Source organism: Strix uralensis, chromosome 3 (assembly GCF_047716275.1).
Source record: "Strix uralensis isolate ZFMK-TIS-50842 chromosome 3, bStrUra1, whole genome shotgun sequence".
Taxonomy (NCBI): domain Eukaryota; kingdom Metazoa; phylum Chordata; class Aves; order Strigiformes; family Strigidae; genus Strix; species Strix uralensis.
The window spans coordinates 90,345,595-90,367,724 of record NC_133974.1 but is presented as its reverse complement, the minus strand read 5'-3'; the positions used below and the strand labels follow the sequence as shown (position 1 = coordinate 90,367,724).

Here is a 22,130-nt window from a genome sequence, read left to right as displayed (position 1 = left end):
ATATTCTCCTCTACTTCAGCCCATCAGAAAACATTCTAAACAACTAAATTAAATCTTCTGAAGTTTGAATACTCTGAGCAGTGTAAGGCACCTACTGCACCCTTCTAAGTGGTGAAAAAAGGTAACAAAATGGCTATATACAAAAATATTAAACTTGAGTTTGTGTGGCTAATTTGTTTTTACAGGTGAACTCTTGTCATACTTCATTCTTTGCAGGGTCTTTAAAAAATGCAGTATGCATTTGCAGTGTGCACTGCTGCTCTGCTTCTTCAAGAATTTGAAAGTTAACTTAAAATAGGCTTCATTATGAAATGTGGGATCAGAAGGTTGTTATAACTGGGAAAAGCCTATTTTTTTAAAATCTGTATTAGTTAGTTGAAACCATAATTTAACCATGTAGTACACCAAATCTCTGGCATATCAATTTTGTCACCAACTTCTCACTGCCTGAGCATGCAGTTCTCTTGAGTTATGTTTACTCAGCTCAAAGAAATGAGATGTACATTGGTGTAGTATGATTCAGTGGTTCTCAAAACATGAGGAAAACATGAAGAGGCTTGCTTTTTTTCTTTTCCTTTGGGTTTTGGGGTCAGGTTTTTTTGGTACAGGAAAAGAGGGCCATCTCTTAGCTGGATGTGAGCCCTGGAAAGGGTTTACTTAAAGAGGGGAGGGATCATCATCTTAGCAATTTATATGATCTGTCATTCACTGGAAAAAATAACTGCTGGAAGCAAAACTTACATCAACCCAGTAACCACGTGAATCCAAGAATCTAAGCCCCCAAAAGCACAAGAACCTGAAGCAGTCAGTAAAGCAAAGACATGGTGCAAGGTGGCTTCTCACTGCTACTAAGGCAGAGGAGAACAAGGATGTTAGTAGAAAGTCTAGCCATTTGATAAACACCCAGAAAACAAAAAATACAAGTGAAAAGACCAGGACTGGCGTCTCTTCTACTCTCAGTTTCAATGCTGAATATCACTAAGTATCCAGATCCATAGGATCTGGACATTCACAGTACAATCACTTCACAATTCAGAGACAGGCTTTGTGTTGAAGAACCTATCCCCAGACAGTTTCTCTGTCCCTGTTGGATGGTGGCAGCAGGGGACAGAAATCAACTGAGGGACTTCAACTAACCTAATAATTACACATATCAGCAGAATTGCTGCACAGGTTCTTTCCCTGAATAGGATTTGTCACATCTCAGTCAAGGGGGGGGGAAAAAAAATTAAAGTCATCAATCTACCACCCACAAGAGGCCGGCTTGTCTTCCCAAAGGTGTATGTGGTTATTACCTGGGTGAAGGGAATGCAGAACAGAATGAACTCAAGAGCCATTACTCAACAGGTAAAGCTGCAAAAATATCCCATATTACCTTAGTTATTTGAATTGTAGTAGATGCTCTAGCTCCTTTTGTATCAGGATAATGCAGTTTTTCACAAGAATCTTAAGCCTAAGTTAATGGTACATGCCCTCAAATTCTGTAAAGCTTGAAGCATTTACCTACAAGTGAAGTGATCCTATGCAATCACAGTTGGAGTAAGTTAAGGAAGTAACAATGTCAAATCCTCTGGCAGACAGAAATGATAGCAAGTACCAACCTTCTTTTTTCTCTAGCTGGGGCAGCATTCCTATCACTAGGAATGAAGACGATATAAATTAGCATTCTTATTCACCACATTTCAAATAAACATTTAGACCACCTAACAGTAAAATACAATTAGAAAAGACAAAATGCAATAAAAATGCTTTCTGTAGAATTATTACAAGGACCCAGTCTACACTGGTAGCAGACCCAGCAAAACAGTTCTGAAGTTTCACACATCTGCTCATTGAGACTGAAGTATCACCCGAGAGCATCACTTAAACAATCAATATATATAAAAAGATAACTACAAAATCTTGTACACAAATTACCACTTTTTCCTTGTCATTTAAGGATGACACTGATTTTATTTTCCTCGTATAAAAGGAGACATTTTACTCTGTGCTGATTTAACAAATATTCTTAATATATTCATAACAATAAAGCAGCTAAAAAGCTGTTCTAATCTCTAAAAGAATCTTTATCATCTGCACATATGATATATATTGTAAACAATCACTCCAAAAAATAATTCTGTTAAAGTGATTATATTGCACTCAGAATTCTAGGATTCTCATTCTCCCTTCTCATTTTAAATCAAAGATCAGCTTCATTTTTCGATAAAATGGAGCTTTAATTTTCTACTAAAAACAAATAGGCATGCAATCAATATAATACAATGTATTTAAAATGTCAGAAAAAGGGCAAGTGTTTGGTTATGAAACTTGAGTAAGGAACAATTCTCATATAGGCCACATGAGAGTAGTATATTGTAAACATTCTGCTGGCTCTAAGGTTTGCAGATGCTGTAGAGTGCAGTCTAGTTCAGCACCCAAGAGGTACAGAGAATCTGTTCAAGTGTTCTGTACTTCAGTGAATTTCCACGCAGCAATGGCACGTGTGATAGACTACACATAAAGACAGAGTAATGAAAAAAAGGTGATTACTGAGCTAATACTGACCTCATAGAAACACAGCCAATCGTTCTAAGTTCATTGGAATCTTTAAAGGCAAGTTTTCCAGGTCATTACATTTTCTAACACAGCAATGAAACTGCTACTCTTGCTGCAAATGAAGTACAGAACTAGATTCCCTACTTGTAGCTTACATGGACTGTATACCAGTGGCAGTCTGGACACTACCCTCAGCCTAAAACATCCCTGCAAGAAACCATCAGGCAGAATGTCACCTTGCTTTGTTTGGAAGAGTGACACCCTCCTCCATGCATTGCAGCGAGAAACACAGGTAGTAGCGGGGGGTGGGCGGGGGGGAAGAGGAAAGCATTGTCCTTATGCAGAAAAAGAAATCCTCAGCCAGTGTGAAGAGGCCACAGATCTTTAAAATTCATATGAAGGCCGTTTTCTCAACTCAGTTCTACAAGAGAAAGATTTCACTATCAAACCCATTACTCTTCAGGTAACGTATCATCTTTGGAGTCCCTGAGATACTACAGCTCCACATAACCACCTTGGACAAATGGAAACAGTATACAGATTAACAAGGTGGACGCCAATATATAGCACCCTGAGTTGCAAGTGAAACAACAGGAATGGGCAACCCATTCCTCAACAGCCACGAGATGCAGAAGAAAGTGCAGAGAAGGTATTGGCTAGGGAATGATAAGATACATACTGCACAGGAGAACAGAAAAAAAAAGTCTTTCTAAAAGGCCTTTTACTGTTATCAGAGCAGTGAAGAAAAACACAGCAGTCAGAGGAAAGAGCTCTCTGAGAAAGGCCCTGAAGAAATACGGCCTTCTAGATGTACAATAGAACGATAATGCAAAAGCAGAGAGTTAGGCAGTCTTGTTCCAAGCATGCCCCAAAGGCTGAGCACTCTAGCAATGACTAAGAACTGTCAGCAATCACTGACCTGTGCTCTGGATATAAACCAGGAATATAAATAGATACTTTTTCCCCTGAAAGTACAGAAAAAAATACAAAGAGGAAAAATACAAAGTCACAATCGAATCAGAGAATACTTTCCATAGTCAAAAATGAAATACTGGCTTCAGAAACAATACAGCCGTCTGCTCTGTATCTTAAATAGGGTTAATCATAAAAAAGAGGTGCTTGTAAAATCTTAAGTTTGAAATATTTTATTTCCCAGTATATTGCTAAATAATTTTGCAGTTCAACCAAAAAGGAAGATGAATATGGAATACTTACAACTAGAAAATGGTTGCTGAACCATCTGAATTTCTATAAAAGCATCAATAAAAATGTAAAAACACAGTCTCACAAAATTAATTAGAATCTGAAATGCCAGATTGTCTTCACAATGGCCACAACATGAATATTGATGGATTTTTGCAACCAAAAACTAATTGTGACTTTGCCAAAAGATAGCTTAATACAGCAATCAAAACATCTCTAAAAACTGGGACTTTTATTTCTGCAATTTCCTATTCTCAGCTATTCAGCATTCAGTAAGCAATTCTCGTTAGAAAAAAAATGCTACCTGGTCAGAATTTTACTCTCTCATGGAGTTGTGCTATATCTCAATACATTCTTGGGGAAAATAAAGAAAAGTGAATAAAAAGCTGAATAGAAACAGATACTCTATAAAAACTACCTGTAAAGTATTGTAAGTCTGGAAAATACTTGTGGCATTATACAGGCTACTGCTGATGCAAAGAATAAAATTGCAATTTAACCATTTCATGAATATGAACAATGCACTTGTTCCCAGCCATTTAGAATGATCTGACATTCCAAATGTTTATAAAAATTGGGTAATAAAAGAATTAAGTCAATACCCTTAAGTACAATAAATAACGGTGTTTATTATGGTCGGGGCTGACCACGAGCGTTTGTTCCGTATCTGCTTGGGACATTTGTAAAACCAGTTCTGAATCCTTGAGTTGCTCCCATTCCTGGTATTCCAAATCCTTGATTGAGTACACTGCTGTAGGGTGCAGATCCATGATTAAAGCCCAATCCATAGGGCCTCGTCTGAGTGTTTAAAAGGATGACTGGACTCACATTTTTGCCTGGTGTATTAAAAGAAAATTCTGGCGGTGGGCTGCTGGGCTTAGCTGGAGTGGATGTAACAGGGTTCAAATTATCAGCAGCTTTCAAAGATGGCATTGGAATAATATGATGATCCGAAAGGGTCAGAATATTGTTTGCAATAGGCACAGATGATAAGGTAGGTCTGATCCAGTCATCTTTGAAAATCTGAACAGTCAAGGTAGAGACCAATGTGTATAATCTGTTAGTGACATGGGCAAGTACCATTTGTTCATTTGCATCTCTCCGAATTCGGACATGTACCGATCCAGCCTAGAAAGCGATAAAAATAAGTTGGCTGTTAACTGTTACTTTGATAAAGATTCTCCATATGCAGTCAAGAAGAGATCAGTTATCCTGCAGAGAATTACGCAAAGACCTTTCGCAGTGGAGACCACTGACTAAATTGAGAAACTTATTGAGTAATTCCATAATTAGGATACACATTGATCTTTCCTAATGCATTGATCTCTTATCAACATATCAAGATCATCATTCAGAAGAAGTGAGTCTTAAAACCAATCTATAAAATACAAAATGTGATGGCAGGAAAGAAAACAGCAGGGAAAAAAGTGGCCCAAAAGAAGAACAAAGTGCAGATAAACTCCATATGCCAAGTTTAGGGAAAAGCGTCATCACTGTGCTGCTGGCGCAAGAAAGAGGACAACACGCATGGCAGACACACTCAAAGGGGGACCATTAGCAAGAACAGAGGCAATGCCCCTTGTGGAACTCAGACTAAGAGTTTCTCCTGGACGTGCGTATAAGTGTGGGCTGTCCCTGCCCTCCTCTCAGTAACACCATCTCATTTACCTTCAACTACTGCTGCAGAAGGGAACAGGACACAAAACAGAACCCCTTACAGGCTTTTTCATTTCCTATTTAATAAAGGATATGGTTCACAGCTTGTGCTATATAAGCCCTTTTTACATCAGATGGTGCAGCTGAAAACATACCCAGGTCTCAGGAAGTTTCTACTACAATCTGGGAGATGCCAACAGGTAAATGTGCTTACAAAGGTTTCTAAATATCTGTAATCAATCCAACAATGCTGTGATCCAGTATTTTGGGTGGCAGAATAGTAAACTGAAAGCTATTTTCACATCAGCAAGTCAGAGCTGCTGCCTCTTTCCTTTTTTTAGGAAGGGTAGCATACTGGAAGAACTCAGAAGTAGAGAAAAATTCTAAGTCTAAGTTTTCCAGCTGTCTCAACATACCTGCATCAACTTAGGAATCACTGAGTTCTGTGTGATCATTCTGTATCACAAAAAACCCTTCATTTCTTTCAGTGTACAGAACATCAGTACACAACGGTAGCTGGTTTTTTCCACCCTCTCCCCAGAAATGCTGAAAACATGATTCTGCTGTAGACCTTTGGTACCTGATGGTTTACAGTTTTATTTTTCTCCCCCTTCTGAGATAATTTACACGAATACACTATTCGAAAAATGTCTTTTCAGACAGAAGAAAACTGGGGTTTTCTTCACTGCCAAAATACAAAAGAAATTCTACAGCTGCAAAATGCATGCTTTAATCCAGAGCTGCAATATACATAAATATTAACCAATAACAAAGCTTTAAAAAAATATCTAGGACAGGGGAAGAGAAGTTTTGCAATAAATCACAAGGACTGACTCCATCAATTTTTTTTATATTTAAGATTTCAGAAGAAATATCTTACTTCATTCAAATAAAAAATTTCTAGTAACTGACAACTCTTTTCTAAAGGCTAAAAAGACAATAAAGACATAACTTACCAAAGTGCCAAAACCTAATGTCCAGAAATGCTCATTTCGAACTTCCAAGACACCATCCAAAGTTGAAACCTAATTTTAAACAAACATCCAGAAATATGAAAATAAATCAGAAATGTTTCAAATCCTTTTAGAAATGTACTTTTACACATAGCTGAATAATACAGCATTTTCAGTGGTGAAATAAAGCTTCCATACACAGAATGGACAATGTCTGTTAATGATGCCACTAATTCTTATCTACTGTACTTTTGCTACCCTTAAACATCCAAATCCATCAAAAAAGTGCATTTAAGTAACTCACTTCAAGTAACTCTTGACGCCAAATTGCAATATTTTCTCAACTCGATATGCTGTGAGCCAACAGCTGCCTGTATTCCTTTTCCTCTCCCCACTCACATTTGTAAACCACTTCAACAGTAGCTCAAATTTGGTTAATAAAAACAACAGCCTGCACTACTTTAACAGTTTTGTTCCAGATACCTGAATAACACTATTCATTTTAGATAGCAAGATCCACATTTACTACATGCAGCTAAAAATTAATATTAAAAAAGTAATTCTTTAGCAATAATAATATATATTTAATATTATAAAAATAATATTAAAAAAGTAATTCTTTAGCAATCACCTTGGACTACTAACAAAAACTCTTCATATTCCTGAATGCTTATGGACTGTTAGCTGTGCACACTGTGTTATATTAGACCCTGTTATTATACACTGACTTACCTCTCTAAGAAGTTTATCTAACTGGCCAATCACATGAGGTGGAGTTGTCTTTAAGAAAAAGAATTAAAAAAAAAAGAAGGAAAAAGTTATAATAAAGATTAACTGGCCCTGTTTAAGTAAGAGAGCCTTTAAGACTGCTCTACCTACACAGGAGACTAATAGCATTAAACAAGAAATTCTTATTATTTCCATGATGCATATTTCTACTGCCCTTAAACTTCTTATCACATCACAAATTCCCCTGGGAACACTTCCTAGTCAAAAGCTTTAAATAGATTTTATGTTTTTAAAAAAATAAGGACATTTAACAAAACTGAAATAGCAAAAAACCTTGTTTTGTGATATTGCCTTACCTGGAGCAGTACTTTCCCACTGTAGACACTCATGGGATACATGGTACCAAACGTCATCAAAGCAATTGCTATAGCAGAGGCTGTGTCTACAGCGAAATAATTGCTAGAAAGAGCAATTTTAAAGAAAAACAGATATTTACATTTTTGAACGGCATAAGAATTGTCTTTTGATTCTTTTTCATTCCTTTAATTTATATACACTTACAGAATATTACATATACTAATCTCATCTGAACTATACAGCTTTGAAAAAAGATTCCAATTCATGGAGTTGCAATCCCATTCATACGAAATACAGCTTTTGATGAGACCATTCCTTTCATGTAAAAACAATCCAATTTTCCATACACTGGATACAAAAAGAGTTACTTTTTTAAAACAACAACTGTACGTACTTGATTTCAATGAGCATATATGTAATGCAAAGAGCTAGAGCTCCAGCAATATCAATCAAGACAAAAGGGTTCATTCGTGGCAGAAAGATGCTACTCAATCCTGGGATGATTCCGCAAATACTGTAACAAAACAGAAGAAGCAGTTGTCAGCTAGCTGTTCATCATTACTTCAAAACCCAAAAGAGTTACACCCACTGTTTCAGCATTTGACTTCAAATACACCTTGCAGTCACAGCAAATGATGTCTCTGAGGACTGAAAAGGCCCTTCTAATTCTGCTCAAAGTTTTGTAACAGTCTGACATCAGCAAAAATCAATCAAGTTTAGATCCACATCACATTATGATATCCGAAACTAATACCTCTTGCATCTTAAATTTGCTTTAAGTCTATCTTCCCATCTACAAAACATTATACTACACTAATCTTTATACAGTTTTTCTACATGTTAAAAGACATATCTTGTGCTACTTTCTTTTTTCTGGTAAACATAGCTAGCTGCATCGGCTATATCCAACACAAGTACTTTACAGGTTCAAACACTGCTATTACATACATGTAAGTCTTGGAGAGGGGGGTGTTGCATATCACTAGCCAAATCTAACTAATTCATGGAGTCTGAAAGGAAGGAGGAGACCAGCTGAATAAGAGGAGACCAAAAAACCCATGAGGGAACATTGGGAAAAGTTCTTTATTTATAGTTATCTCCTATCAGTGCGAGCTTGAAGAGAGAAAAGAGTTTTTGTACTTCCCAGTGAATGTAAGTGCGTGTCACGTATTGGAAAATTTAAAGGAAAAGACAACATGAATGTTTTGTTGCTCTGTTTAGAGCCAACCTATGTTTAGACATCATGTGCTGGTCTGCTCCTGTAAGAATTTCAATCAACATAATTACATACAGGTGCAGATATTTTGTAATCAGCACTGCGTCACGGAACAGATCCAAAATAGCTGTATACATACTAACTAAATTTAATAATTTTTTCTAAATGTTGGCATAATTGTCTACCGGTTATCTCAAAACCCAGTAGTGATTCTAGACTCTCAATCTGGGAGCCCTTCAAGTTACCCATCTGTGTCCTTCCCCATAACACTGTGTTACCACATCATTAACGAAAAAGTCTGTTAGTGCCTGTGAGTGCTATCCATGTGGTTTTCTACACTGAAACTCCAGGTACTTGGGCAACCCTACTGTTAGTCTTCCAAAGCTGCTTTGCAGAATTTGGGTCTGAAGATGTAATACCTTATACCCATATAAAATCAGTTCTTCTGTTTAACAAGCCAGCTTTCTCTGCTTTCCTCAACTGTATACAAAAAACACAACATGCAGACACAGATGGCTCTGCAGCATACTTAACATGTTATACAATATGGTTTAACATTCTTATTTTGATACTGACAGCATAAGTACTTGGAAGGACATGTATGGCTCAAAATAAACGTTTCTGACATCTGACAAAATTATTTGCAAACAATGTTATCTCACATTTAGATATCCAAGACAAGCAAGAGAGTTAACAGACAAGATGAATGAGCAACACTGCTCCAGCCCCTGGAAGACACAGACTTTCCAGTTTCCTGCTGGACAGGTGAGAAGTTTCCATAGCTATGTTACAGCGAGTAACCTGTTTCACATATCACATTTAAACCGCAACCATCCAAGTCATTTGCCCACCCCCCAGATTAAATAAACACAAATTACTACAAAATATATCACTCAGGTAACAATTGTTGAGAAATGCAGTGCAAGTCTGTACAAGACAAAGCTAGTTTACCTCAGCTCATCCAAGGAGAATTACATACAATGTACTGAACACATTCAAAGGGGAAGCTATGCAGAAAGATGTATTTCTATCAGATTGATGTATCTGGGAAATATGAAAGGCAATATTTGCTGTAGAGTTCATACACTAGACCTACAGTAGATAAAGCTATTTTAAAAGCTCTAATACACAACAGTTTATGCTTCAATACCCATCCAAATCATTATTATACACAAAAAAACCCCACTGCCTTCCAGAAGTTAACAATTTTGAAAAACATTACAAAGCTTTACCTTCTACTAAGATCTGCAACATGCTCCTGAAGCCAACTTGTGCTGGCAGCTGCAAAAGAAAGAAGGTAATAAAATTACTATGAGTAAAGGTATCCATTTTAAAGTACACTTAAAGATTTATTTTAAGGGAAGAATGCAATACACTGTGAATGAATAAATGTATCTCAACAGATTCACTGTCACTTGAAAAAAAAAACCAAAGTCTGACTTTTCCAGGCAGTAAGAGAAATGCCCATCTCATAATAATATGAACTGATTAAATACAAATATAATTGCAGATTATAACAACCATAATTATCTTTAACTATAAACAATTTACACTTAGTGGGAATGGTTGCAAGCCTACTTCACAGTGAAAAAGTCCCAGGTAAGACAGCTGTTAAGAATTATTGCATTCATTTATTTTTAATCTATTAACATAGCCATAAAATGTCTTCAAAGTTCTGATATCTGTCAGATGACCTTCACTGGTTGAATCCAAAAGGTTGAAAATAAAGGGTACTTCAGCATTAAAATGATACTCATATCATATAAATGACTACATACTACTTTATCATATAAATGATAATATCATGTTTATCATATAAATGATACTCATATAAATCATATAATCATATATCATATAAATCATATAAATTATACTCGTATCATATAAATGACTACATACTACTCAGAGAGCCCTAAAAGCAATCCTAAACTGCATGAAGTTACATTAATGGAGGTAATAGTAATATATACCCACTAGCTAAGAAAGTTACCAGACAAGTTATACCTTGATAAAAATAGGAACATTAAAATCTTTTCCCAATTCTTGTCATAGATTAATTTATCACATACCTTCAGAGACATAAGCAAAAGGCCTGTTCCTAATGGAAAGCATTGTAAATAAGTTGAAAAAGAGAGCCACGAAAGTACCAACCAGCAGTCGCCCCCTAGGGAGAAAAAAAAAAAAGTATTGTCACGTAATCACAAAACATGAAATCAAGCTGTAATTACTAGCAACACTAGCAAAATACTTTGCTTGGTATCTTTCACTGAGACTGAAAACAAGAGTAAGATAAACTAGTGTAATGCTTAATAACTGGCAGCGTATTATCATTTTAAGAGTTATATGAGATCACTGAACTTTTTACATTAGTGTTATCACATTAGGCTGTACATGTTCATAATGTTGAGTAACAGTTCTTAACTAATTGCATCTATGCACACATGTATATGTTTGTCCTTTGAAGGTATAAATACATTGTTCCCTCAGCAGTAGAGCTAAAAAAGCACAGTTTCCTATGGAATTATGCCCTATGCCCCTACCCTTTCCTAGGAAAACAAGTTCACCATACACCCCGTGTCCCAATCTTTTGACCCATAACACTTTCTTCTCCTTTCCCCATGTTCTTTATAGTCTTCATCATCTTTGCAACTGCTTCAGTTCCCTAACGATCACAGCATCCTTCCCCCTAACATACCAGCCTCCTAGAGGACTCCATAAGACACGAGAGTAACTAAACTAGGAAAACCAGCAATATGTAGTTAAATCGTTACTTAAGAGAGCATGTGCATTACACTTCAGCTGTACCTTGAATAAACTGCAGTATAGCTTGCACATAGTTTGAAACAAATGCCAAGGTACCAAAACCAATTTGGTATTGAATGTACTTGCATAAATAACACATGCTAGATTAAGAATTAGAAACACAAAGGGACACTGAAAAAACTATCAATTTACATGTCAGAATAATTTCTTACGTGTGTATCTCAGGTTGTTCCAGAAACCGCTCTGCACTACAAAAATAATTGAAAATTTGAGTTATATTCATACAATAAAACCTTGATACCTGAAGCATATTCTTTCAGTTCTGAAGAATTAGCTGCCATTCATAAACAAAAACTGACAGATACGGTACTGCAAAAAAAAATTACTTGCTTAAGTAAGCACAGCAGTTTTTATAAATGATGAAAGCATTTAACACTGAAATGAAGCAGGGTGTAATTTAGATTTTCCAACTATATTCAAATTGTGACACATAGGTGATAGCTACCATGAACGTTGTCTACACAATAAAAAGATGCTTGTAAATGAACATGCCAAAAAATACTGCTACTGCCACACAACAGTAATCACAACAAACTAAGTCTGAAATCCCTGACTTACAGCCTCTCACTAAGCAAGGCCAAATAAAGTAGATGTTGGATACCGTGGTAGAGATACAAATCTTTTTTTACCCACCAGTAAAATAAGAAATGAGCATCATCAGTAACAGAAAAACCTATGATAAGTTTGGAGTTTTTCCTAACATTGACATTTGAACACTTGGAGGCTTTGACAGTGTGTCATTATTAGAATACATTCCAGTATATTGTCAGTACAACAGATCAACCTACAGTATAAAATTGCTAAGTTGTTAACATAGCTCTTTACAAAGAAAATAGAGCCCTTGAATAGAAAAATGGAAGACGCTGCCCCAGTTTTAAATTCCAGATATTAACAAAAGCCTCTTAATTTTTAAAGACGAAAATAATTTTTTAGGCTAACCTCCTGAAATACAAATGCTTCCAAGCATAGATGGTATGTCAAATTAATGCTTGAGCAAATTTTGAGAGACTGATGAAGTTGACAGTTTAAACATTCAGATCCTTAATATATTATGAAGTTGCTTTACTTCATGAAGTAACTGAAGTAAAAAAAGAAAAAAGTTTTATTTATTAATGAACTAAAAAAGTTAAGATGCATAGGGAAATGCATTAAATTAAATACCTAACTTTTTGGAAAATATGATTCTTAAGAACACTGAGTCTTTTCCTTGAAAGTTGTTTAATTACATTTATCAATCCTATCATTAGATCTAAAGTCTACATGTAGTGTAATCAATATAAGTGAGCAGTAAGGTTTAGCAATATTTTAAAAAATCTGAAGTTTTTCCTAAAATATTTCTCTACAGATAGCATTTGTAGAATGTGCGTGCTTTTGCTCAATCTGGAATGTCTTCGTACAGAACGAAAAACTAAAGAAAATGGTATACATGCCTACCTTTCTTTCAGTATAAAAAGAGCACCAAGCTGTGCCAGAACTGTAGATGCAAATACAGCTAGAACTTCAAACCTTTCAAACCTGAAATTTGAGAATTAAGTTTAGAAAGACTGAACATTGAACAATACATCAAATTCATTCTGGACTGTGTGGGAATCAGCAGGACAGACCTGCTATTTCCAATTCTTTCAAGAGGAGATAGATGGGAAGAAACTGGAAGTTTTATGGAATAGGCATTATTTTCAATTTCTTTTAAGCCAACACTCCACTTGTCAAATGCAGCTGAAAATTAAGCACTTCTTAACTCTTTTTCCTGTCCTTCCCCTTTCCTCTCCTCCCCTATTCTGTAACTGTCCTTTACAGCATGAGCCTTGGGCCTCCTTATTTTTAGGCTCTTTTACAGACAGATACTAGTCATGGCTGTTAGGGGATACAGGCAGTGACAGTCAGGAATGTATCAAATGTTATATTATCAAAGACTAGATCTTGTTATTGGTACTTACCCAAATGAATAGACTGGGCTGGGTTTCTTCATCATTACCCAGTAGCTTATTAGACATGTCACCAAACTGAAAAAAGGGGGAGAATTAGACTATGATAAATAACTGCAGCCTTTAGAAACTGGATAATCTACAAATACACACCTCAGCCATCAGAACTGAACAGATGAATATAACCATGTCTTACCACGAACTTAGCACCTCTGTCACTGTCACAATGACGATTCCAGTGAATCCCAAAAAGGTTGTGCTTGGGAATAAAACTGAGACTGCACGGTGATGTCTCAGCTGTTCCCATTAAAAGGGCAGCAAATAATTTTGGCGGAATGGTAGTTGGTCGAATTCCTTACACCGGGAGACAGCCTAATGCTGTACTTATGGCATGCTGCACTTACAAAGGCTACCAACAACCTTCTTCAATATAGAACATCACTCAGCTTAAATCAAGTTTACCGTAACTCCAAATGCAATGCATTTTTCCACTGAGGCCCTGACACAAAACAGCACAACTGGTGTTTAATCTGCACGCACTCCACGAATTTTTCTGAAAGGGACCTGGAGTACATGGGACCAGGTACCCCAGAATCTGACCAACAGGTAAAGGTGGTTTGAGAAAATCCTTTTACTACTGTCTGGTATCACACATAGTAATGTCACACATAGTAACGATAAGTACAAAGGAAAAGCCTATGAAAATATCAAACTAGACACCCAGTAAATGCTCTTCTTACATGTGCTTTACGAACTTGCCTAGAAATACTGTAACCTGAGAGAGGCCATTTAAATGAGAAGGAATGTGATAAGCAAGACAACAGGACTGTCACATTTGTGTCACTTCCTTTGTATCCCAGTGAAAAAGTGAAGAAAACTCTCCATTAAAATCTTAGAGACATACCATTTAGCACTCTAGAATAAGTGGCCAGGTTGGACGGGGCTTTGAGCAACCTGGTCTAGTGGAAGGTGTCCCTGCCCATGGCACGGGGGTTGGAACTAGATGATCTGTAAGGTTCCCTCCAACCCAAACCAGTCTACAATTCTATGATTCTATGGAGTCTCAGGCTATGCCAAGTATTGCCTTTCTTTTCCACAGTGAAATTTGTCTACATATATGGCCAAAACAGATTTCCTTTTTTGGTTGCATTCATTTACACAGGCTCTAATCTAACTGGCCATTCACTGACAGCCACAGGTCTCTCTTGCCATTTTCTTTCCAACTTTTTCTTTCATATTGAATGCCTGAAATTGCAATTATTTTATCCCCGTGGTACTAGCCTGAATTTTTCCAGGATGAGACTCATTTTCTCTGCCTATTTTTCCTCTGTTGATCCCTTCGGACAATTTTTTTTTACTGGAACCCACCCAGCTTCAGTGCCATCTGTGCCTTTATGTAGCCCTTTCTTAATTAATGACAATGTTAAATCAGACTGGATCAAGAACTCATCCCCGCAGCTGCTGAACAATCACATCCTCACAACCTGATCCACAGCTGTGTGGAGTAAAAGCGAAAGCAGAGAAAATACTGCTCATATACAAAATAGTAAATTCATATACTCAGTAAGACTATTACAAATGACCAGGAAGCTGACAAAAATGAAAGAACCAGAAATTGATTTTTGCAGCACAATTACTGAGCATTGTTCCCCCTTACAGCAAATCAAATCTCTTAACAAATTGCTGTGAATGAGAACAGTCTTCTAGTCCATCCCCTCATTAACCTACTATGTGAGGGCCAGGGGTATTTCCATCTTCTCCTAAAACTAAAAAAGTAATATTCTACACAAATATGAAATACAACATCAAAACTTTCCCCAAGGTGAAAAAAGTACTTTGAGTCAAGATGACAAAACTCAGCAGATACAAAATTCTAAGAGAAATACGACATTCATTAAAGTTATATCACAATTCTAATGCAGTCACAGATCAAGTTAAGTATTTTTGTGCCTGTATCAATCATTCATTTTCCTTTCTGCATGTTTGCTGCTGTTATTTATAAATGTTTTACTATCAGTCTGATAAGCTATAGTATGTAGTGGGCAAAACAGACCGCAGAGAGCTGATCCGTACTATCGATACTAACTTTTATAAGCTAGTGTGCTACCAACCTGCAGCTCAGATAAGAATCAAATATATTTCATGTCTGTATTATCAATATTATCAAAAATGTTCAGAACTTTCATACTTAGTTTTAATATAATTTTTCTAGGAAAGAGGAAAAATACTAAAAACATCTAACAATCTTATTAGAAGAGCGTATGGGATCTAGCTCTTGAAATATTTTGAAATAGAAATACGATTACATACTCCTTGTTTCCTGATGCTAAAACTGAGTGATACTTCAGAACCAACGCCTGTGGCATTAGGGAAATATTCCGAGTGAACCACCAGATAACAGTTTGATGCTAGATTCTGCTTTATGCTGTTATGCATCTGCACAGAGAAATCCATGACTGAACTGATTTGTCACTAGTCATTCTCAATAAAGCTACAGTTTCTCATCATCTATTTATTGTGATGTTCAATTTTATACTCATTTAAGCTATATCTAAACCAGTTAAGTGTTTCTATACTGATGACTCTAAATAACATATGTTTGTATCTAAATAAATTTTATATGTGTAGAAACATACAGAGACAGGTACAAACGAACAGGAAGACTAAATGAGAAAAAAACTCACCTGAAAAGGTCAAAGATTGTCAAATATGTGTAAGCAGTTAAAGCTGCAAAAAAAGCAAATATTAAAACATAAGTTTTCAATGCAGAAATCACTTGTTTTCTTCTAAGTCCCTGTTGTGCCTCTTTTCCATATTCTATCTACATAAACTGTCTCGGCTGATAGAGTCTGTCTTTTGTATGTGTGTATAATATGAATGTCCTAAACATACCAATATATTTCAATTCAAAACCAAGTTGATTATAGCAATCCTAATTCTAATAAAGCATGTAATAATGCCCAGATACAAAAGGTATTAAGTTCGTGACTAAGTTGTGACTAAGAATTTAAATACAGAAAAGTCAGGAGATCTTCCAGTCATACATCATCCACCAAAGTAAGAGATCTCTAATGTGCATTATTGCAGTGAAAAGTAGATTCAACAGAATTTTTTACTTCTTTTGCTTCTCTGACCCATCTCAAAATGGCAAGAAAACCTGTGTCACAAATTAAAAATGTAAGGCCTTCCACTTTCAGTATGGATGATGGGAAGAGGCGTTCTACTTTCAGTATGGATGATGGGAAGCACGTTGGAGCCCCTGTACAGAAGTAGAAGATATGCAAAATATTGAAAAGGGGCACTCCTGGAATCAGAGAAGGCCTTTGTCACACACTACAGTCTTCATTCAACCACAAGTGCGGGTCTCTATATGTCACTGGTCCTATTTATATAAGGAACAGGTTTGAGGACTAGCTTAAAAGTCTACTTTTTTGCAATCTTAAAAGATAAAGAGGGTACGACAGGAAGAAAACAACTATCAGGTCTGGAAAACCTTGCAAACTTTGAAGGACTGTCACCATCCACACTTGCCTGTGAAAAATGACTCTAAACTGTGGCAAATCAAAAGGAATCACTTTCCAAACCTGGCTGTGCAGACACCCAATTCCATTACATGCTGAACTTTGCTTTTTTAGTGTGTTGGAACTTCACAAGCTAAGAAACACATGGTAGTTGGTTGTAGTTTCAGTATGAGATAGCCACCTACCTATGCTGTTTGTAGAGCTGCACCACATTAGCAGGAAGCCAATACATATTAAATTTATAGCACCAAACAGCAAGATCTTCCAGGACTGTTGATGAGAATAAGTATGTATTTTACATCTTCCAAAAGTTACAAGACAAAAATATATCTACCTGGTTTTAAAAAAACAATATTGCAGTACTTCCTCATGCAAGCAGAACTGGCTTCTCCTCCCTCCCAAAAATTTACAACTCATTGCAGAACAAGCCCATATTCTGTTTTTAACTTTGTAGATTGTCTCAAAACTTTTTTATGAATAGCATCTGTGCACCATGCTTAAAATACCTTTTTAAACTAAAAAAATCACCCGTGTGTAAAATTTGTGTTTTATTACAGCACACACCATCTGACTTTTGAAGACAGACTTGTACAACTTTGTATTAGCGGGCTCCTTTCTTTGTGTTGCAACTTAGGTCCCCAAAACATCTATGCATATTCAGTTTACAGTTCTGCTGAACGCATTAAATAGAAGTACAATTCTGGAGAACACTGACAAGGACAATGCACAAGAAGGAATCCAGCTTCACAGCTGGATATTATTTTTTTAAGCACAGCTAGAAAACTTCAAAGAAAAATTCTCAAAATATACTCAAGTTAATAATGTATTTTAACTTATCACAGCTAATGTTTTTTTAATTATTACTCATTTTTTAAAATAAATACTTACCCTCCTATCTGCTGCAACCAGCCTAAATTCATGTGTTAACTTTCCAACCAATGATCTCTGTGATTTGCGGAACAGGTGTATTGTCCCCTTAAAAAAAAATTAATAGTTTAATTAAAAATTTTACTTAAAACATAGTTTAAATTATCAAAAAGGAAATCTTCATTTATGAACTATTTTCATACTTATACCAAAGACTCAGAATGAGGTTTTTGTTAGCTAGAGATAACCCATAAGCATTAAACACAACAATATTTTTGGTAACCATCTTACATGGTTATTATATTAGATGAATGACTTAGAATCAAGCTTCATTTAGATATAATCCAGAATTCAAGATTACTGGAAAACATACCAAAATACCATTTAAAGTGTGGGGTTTTTACTTTTATTTAAATACAACTACTACAGATGTTCTGAAATCACAAACATTTCTCTTTATTAAAGCACACTTCCCACCCAAAGCCAATTGGTTTATTAAACAGGAAAACACTGTTTTTATATATATATATTTTATATATATAAAAATGACAACCCATCGAAGAAATAAAAACAATGCTGGTATCATCTGTAATGTGGTGGACAGAAGGCCAGTAACATGATGAGACATACAAGCAATCTTAGTTATGGCTTAACCTAAATGTGCACAGCAGATGTGGTCAGTGTAGGTGCCCCCTCTCCTACCTCCCAGCAACATGCAGATAAGCTCTTTCCTGGGGTGGAGAGGACATATGTGCATGTAAGAGACAGGAGAGAGGGGGTGCTACGTGGCTCTCCTGGAAGTGTGACAGGGAGCAGACTACCAGAAAAGTTCATCAACCATGCCAATTGCTCGCCTTCCTCAGAGTGCCCAAGCTTCTAGTTAGTTGTCCTCCAATCTATTCTCCCCATAAAGAAGTAAGCTTTCCACATGAAAAGCCCTTCTGATTTGCAGTAGGAATCTGTGGACTTGTAATGGGTCATCTGTCATATGCAACAATTTGGCACCAGATGAAATAAGGTTTGATTGTAAGCTATCACATCTGTAACTGCCAGCAGAAGACAAAAAGACACGCTTACAGGCTGGTCACCAAAACAGACTCAATTAACTTACAGACATGTTTGTCAACACAGCTGTATTTCATATTTTCTGTAGAAATACACATATGCCTTGGTTCCATGAATTTAAAAAGCAGTACTATAGATCCTAAGTTTAGCTCGCCTGGGGCAAAAGGCTGGCACTTGTTATTTTCTTTACTAGTAAATCATTACCTGATGATTTCTTTTTCTCAACAGAGACATATAGGCTGACAGAGGACTTTGGAAAGCTTTTCAAACAGGCAGTGGACCGCCTGCTTATGAAGGCTGCTTTATCGCCCTGGCACCCATTGCTTCCCCATGCCGTTAGCACTGTGTCCCCTTGCCAGGCTGCACTGTGCCACACCTCCTTGCTCCCCGAAGGATGCCGAGTATTCTGTACCACAGAGGAGAGCCTCGTGCAAACCCACACTAGCCATAGCTCGCCCCTGAAAGCAAGCTCTAATTCAGCAGATGTTGTGCTCTGGCATTAAAGGTTCCCTAGCTTCGAAACTTCTGTCAACACAACGGAGAGAAACACCTCAGTGCTGAGCAGGAGGGCAGCCACCCCATACGGCAGCTGCTGAAGGTCCCCACGCGGTGCTGGAGCAGCTGTACAAGAAGTGTTGCTACAATGGGTGCGAGCGTCTGCTCCAACAATGCCAACAGGTGACAGTACCTGTTGTTGATACTGATGTCGATGTATTTGTGCTCAGCATAGAAAGGGAACGTTTGGACACCCAGCTGAACAAGCACACACGGTGGTCGTTCCTGGAAGAACGACTTTTCCTCTTCGGGGCACAAGCCATACGCACCAGGAGTAACAGCCCCGTGTTTCCACGGAGTTAACAGTCCCGTGCTTGCCCCGACGGGTGGGAGCAGGGGCAACATAACCTGCTTGCCCTGGGACGAATGTCACTTCCCCAGCCGATTCGGTGCAGAATGAAAACACTGAAGCCGACACCGAGACTCGCCACAGCTCCGCTCCAGCGCCGGGCGCCCCTCACTCGGGCGAGGAGCCCCTCCGGCGGAGGAGCCTCCCGCGGCACCGGCACCCAGCTCCGCGCCTGCCCAGCCGCCGGGGCCCACCGCGGCCCTAGAGAGCCACCGCTGCCCGGGGAACCGCGGACCGGTGGGGGAGGGAGGGCGGGGGAAGACGAATCACACACGGAAAGCCACAGCGCGCGCTCCTCCCGGCCCCGCAGCCGTTAACGGCCGCGCCCGCCTCGCCGCAGGTGGCCCAGGGCACCGTCGCCTTGGCGAAGAGCCGCTTCCCCCAGCTCCCCTCCCCTCCCCGCTGGCGGGCGGGCGGCTGGCTAGCGGTGGCATTCGGCTAACGGTAACGGGTTGCAGCGCCCGCGGCTGACCGCGGCGGAGGCCCGGCCCGGGCGGGGCGGGGCGGACCCCCGCGCGCAGCCACGTCACCGCCAGCCCGGCGGGGCTCGCGCCGGGAGCGGGGCGGGGCGGGGCAGGGGACGGCGGCGCGGCGGGCTCCAGGCCGGGCCGGCACCGGGCCTCGGGCGCTCTGCCCCGAGCAGCCCCGCCGCGCCGGCAGCAGCGGCAAGGCCCGCCCCGCCCGGGAGCGGCAGCCCCAACCAGCCTCCGCGGCCCGCTCCCACGCGCGGCTTCCCTCCCGCCCTCTCCCTCCCTTCCCCCGGCGGGGGCCACTCACCATATTACTCCCCGCACCGGAAGAGACGGCGCCATGCGAAGCCGGAAGAGGCGGAGGAGGCTTCCGTCGCTACGGCAACGGGCAGGCCCGTGAGGCCACGCGCGGCAGCGGATGTGACATGTGGCGGAAGCGGTGCCCGCCCTGGGCCGTAGCGTGCAGGGGCCTGCAGCCGGCGGAGAACCTGCCCCCTCCTCTCGCCCCGTCCTTTCCCGCAGGCAGCACCCCGGGACCCGCAGGTGGTTCGCTCCCGGCCCGGTCCCAGCGCCTGCCCTTGGGCCACACGGGTTGTGTATGAAACCCCGCGGCAGTTCTGCCCGTTTTCTGTGAGAATTGAGAGCGAGGATTCCCGTCGTGGTGGTCACGGTACTCCGAACCGCAAGGACGGTTTTGTTTCACCTTTTCCTCCATACAAAAATACACCTAAAATCATGACAGGCGGCCCTCGTGAGTACGCATGGTTCAGAGTGGATTTTTTCTCCAGCAGTGTGCCAGACTTGGAAAGGACGGTAGCTCTCAGAGCCTCAGGAGCGCTGTTGTGGAAATGTAATCACTACCTCGTGTGCTGAAGTTCTGAGAACGGCTCCCGCCGCTCTGAACGTGTTAAAACATTGGACGGGTAGCGTTACGTTACGATTCGGCAGAGCGGCCTACAGCCAGCCTAACCCCAGCCTAAAGCCTGCTGCGGTAGGAAGCAGACAGTGGACTTTGGGGGAGGAGAAACAGCCACATTTAAGGTACTGTGGCCGCTAGTACTGAGGCTCTGGAACATGGGGACAACAATCTTGCATAACCTGACTAGCAGAGCACTAAACTGTGCCTAAGAGTTGCTGTCAGAAGGAACAAAATACAGAACTTGAAGTTTTTATGGTATTTAGGATAGCTCTGTTGAGGAAAATTGTGTTACAAAACACCTGCATGGGATTTCATGTACAGAAAGATTTAGTAGTAAGACAGCTTATGTATTACTACTGCCTTTGGGAAATAGGTGAAAAGAGGTAGGAATAAAAATTGAAGTTAGGTACTTTATTAAAACAGATTATTGTGCCTAGGAAGATACTTGAAACAAGCTTTTGTAACATGGCCCTGTCTTTGGTCTTTTAATGGGCTACTCAGTTGTCCAGTGACCATTGCTAAAGTCGTTAAAAAAGTTATTTGCATGTCATCTGTTCTGTGAAACACACCAAAAGACTTAGCTGACTCCGGCTGGGAGTGACTGGACTGGTCATGTATTCCATGAGACCTGCTCATTCTAAGCTGTTGGCTGTAATGAAGACATTTTCTCCAGTGTACAGAAGTAGTTTTGGGACCGATTTAAAAAAAAAAAATCCATTTGTATGACAGGTAACAGAATCCCAACCACAGTGTTGTGATACATAAACTCTCCACAGGCTGCAGCTGCTGCCTCCACTCAAATTTATCCAGGAAGTCAGAAATCAGGTGGACCACAGGGGTAGCATTTTATCTGTAGGATATGCTCTACAAATACAAAATTGTTTGGTCACTTCATTGTTGACACATTATCAGACTTTTTGATTATTTCATATCTTAGCATATTTCTTCCCAGAAGAGGAAAACAGTTGTAAGAAATTCCACTTC

At 39.2% G+C, this 22,130-nt stretch overlaps 1 protein-coding gene across 3 annotated transcripts; it reads right to left on the bottom strand.

The window, feature by feature from the left end:
• Positions 1-1,913: 1,913 nt before the first annotated feature.
• SLC30A6 (solute carrier family 30 member 6) lies at positions 1,914-20,618 on the bottom strand. 3 transcript variants are annotated; one of them, XM_074863298.1, is made up of 14 exons: positions 20,535-20,618; positions 17,810-17,896; positions 17,107-17,191; positions 16,085-16,127; positions 13,413-13,478; positions 12,910-12,990; positions 11,628-11,663; positions 10,722-10,816; positions 9,885-9,933; positions 7,831-7,950; positions 7,436-7,538; positions 7,083-7,130; positions 6,354-6,422; positions 1,914-4,869 (listed from the first exon to the last, which is right to left on the bottom strand). In XM_074863298.1, the coding sequence occupies exons 1-14, from the start codon at positions 20,535-20,537 to the stop codon at positions 4,372-4,374; spliced, it is 1,383 nt and encodes a 460-aa protein (XP_074719399.1). In that variant the 5' UTR covers positions 20,538-20,618; the 3' UTR covers positions 1,914-4,371. The 3 variants fall into 3 exon arrangements, with proteins under 3 accessions (XP_074719399.1, XP_074719401.1, XP_074719400.1); XM_074863300.1 differs by lacking the exon at positions 20,535-20,618 and adding an exon at positions 19,678-20,125; XM_074863299.1 differs by lacking the exon at positions 20,535-20,618 and adding an exon at positions 19,542-19,670.
• Positions 20,619-22,130: the final 1,512 nt, after the last annotated feature.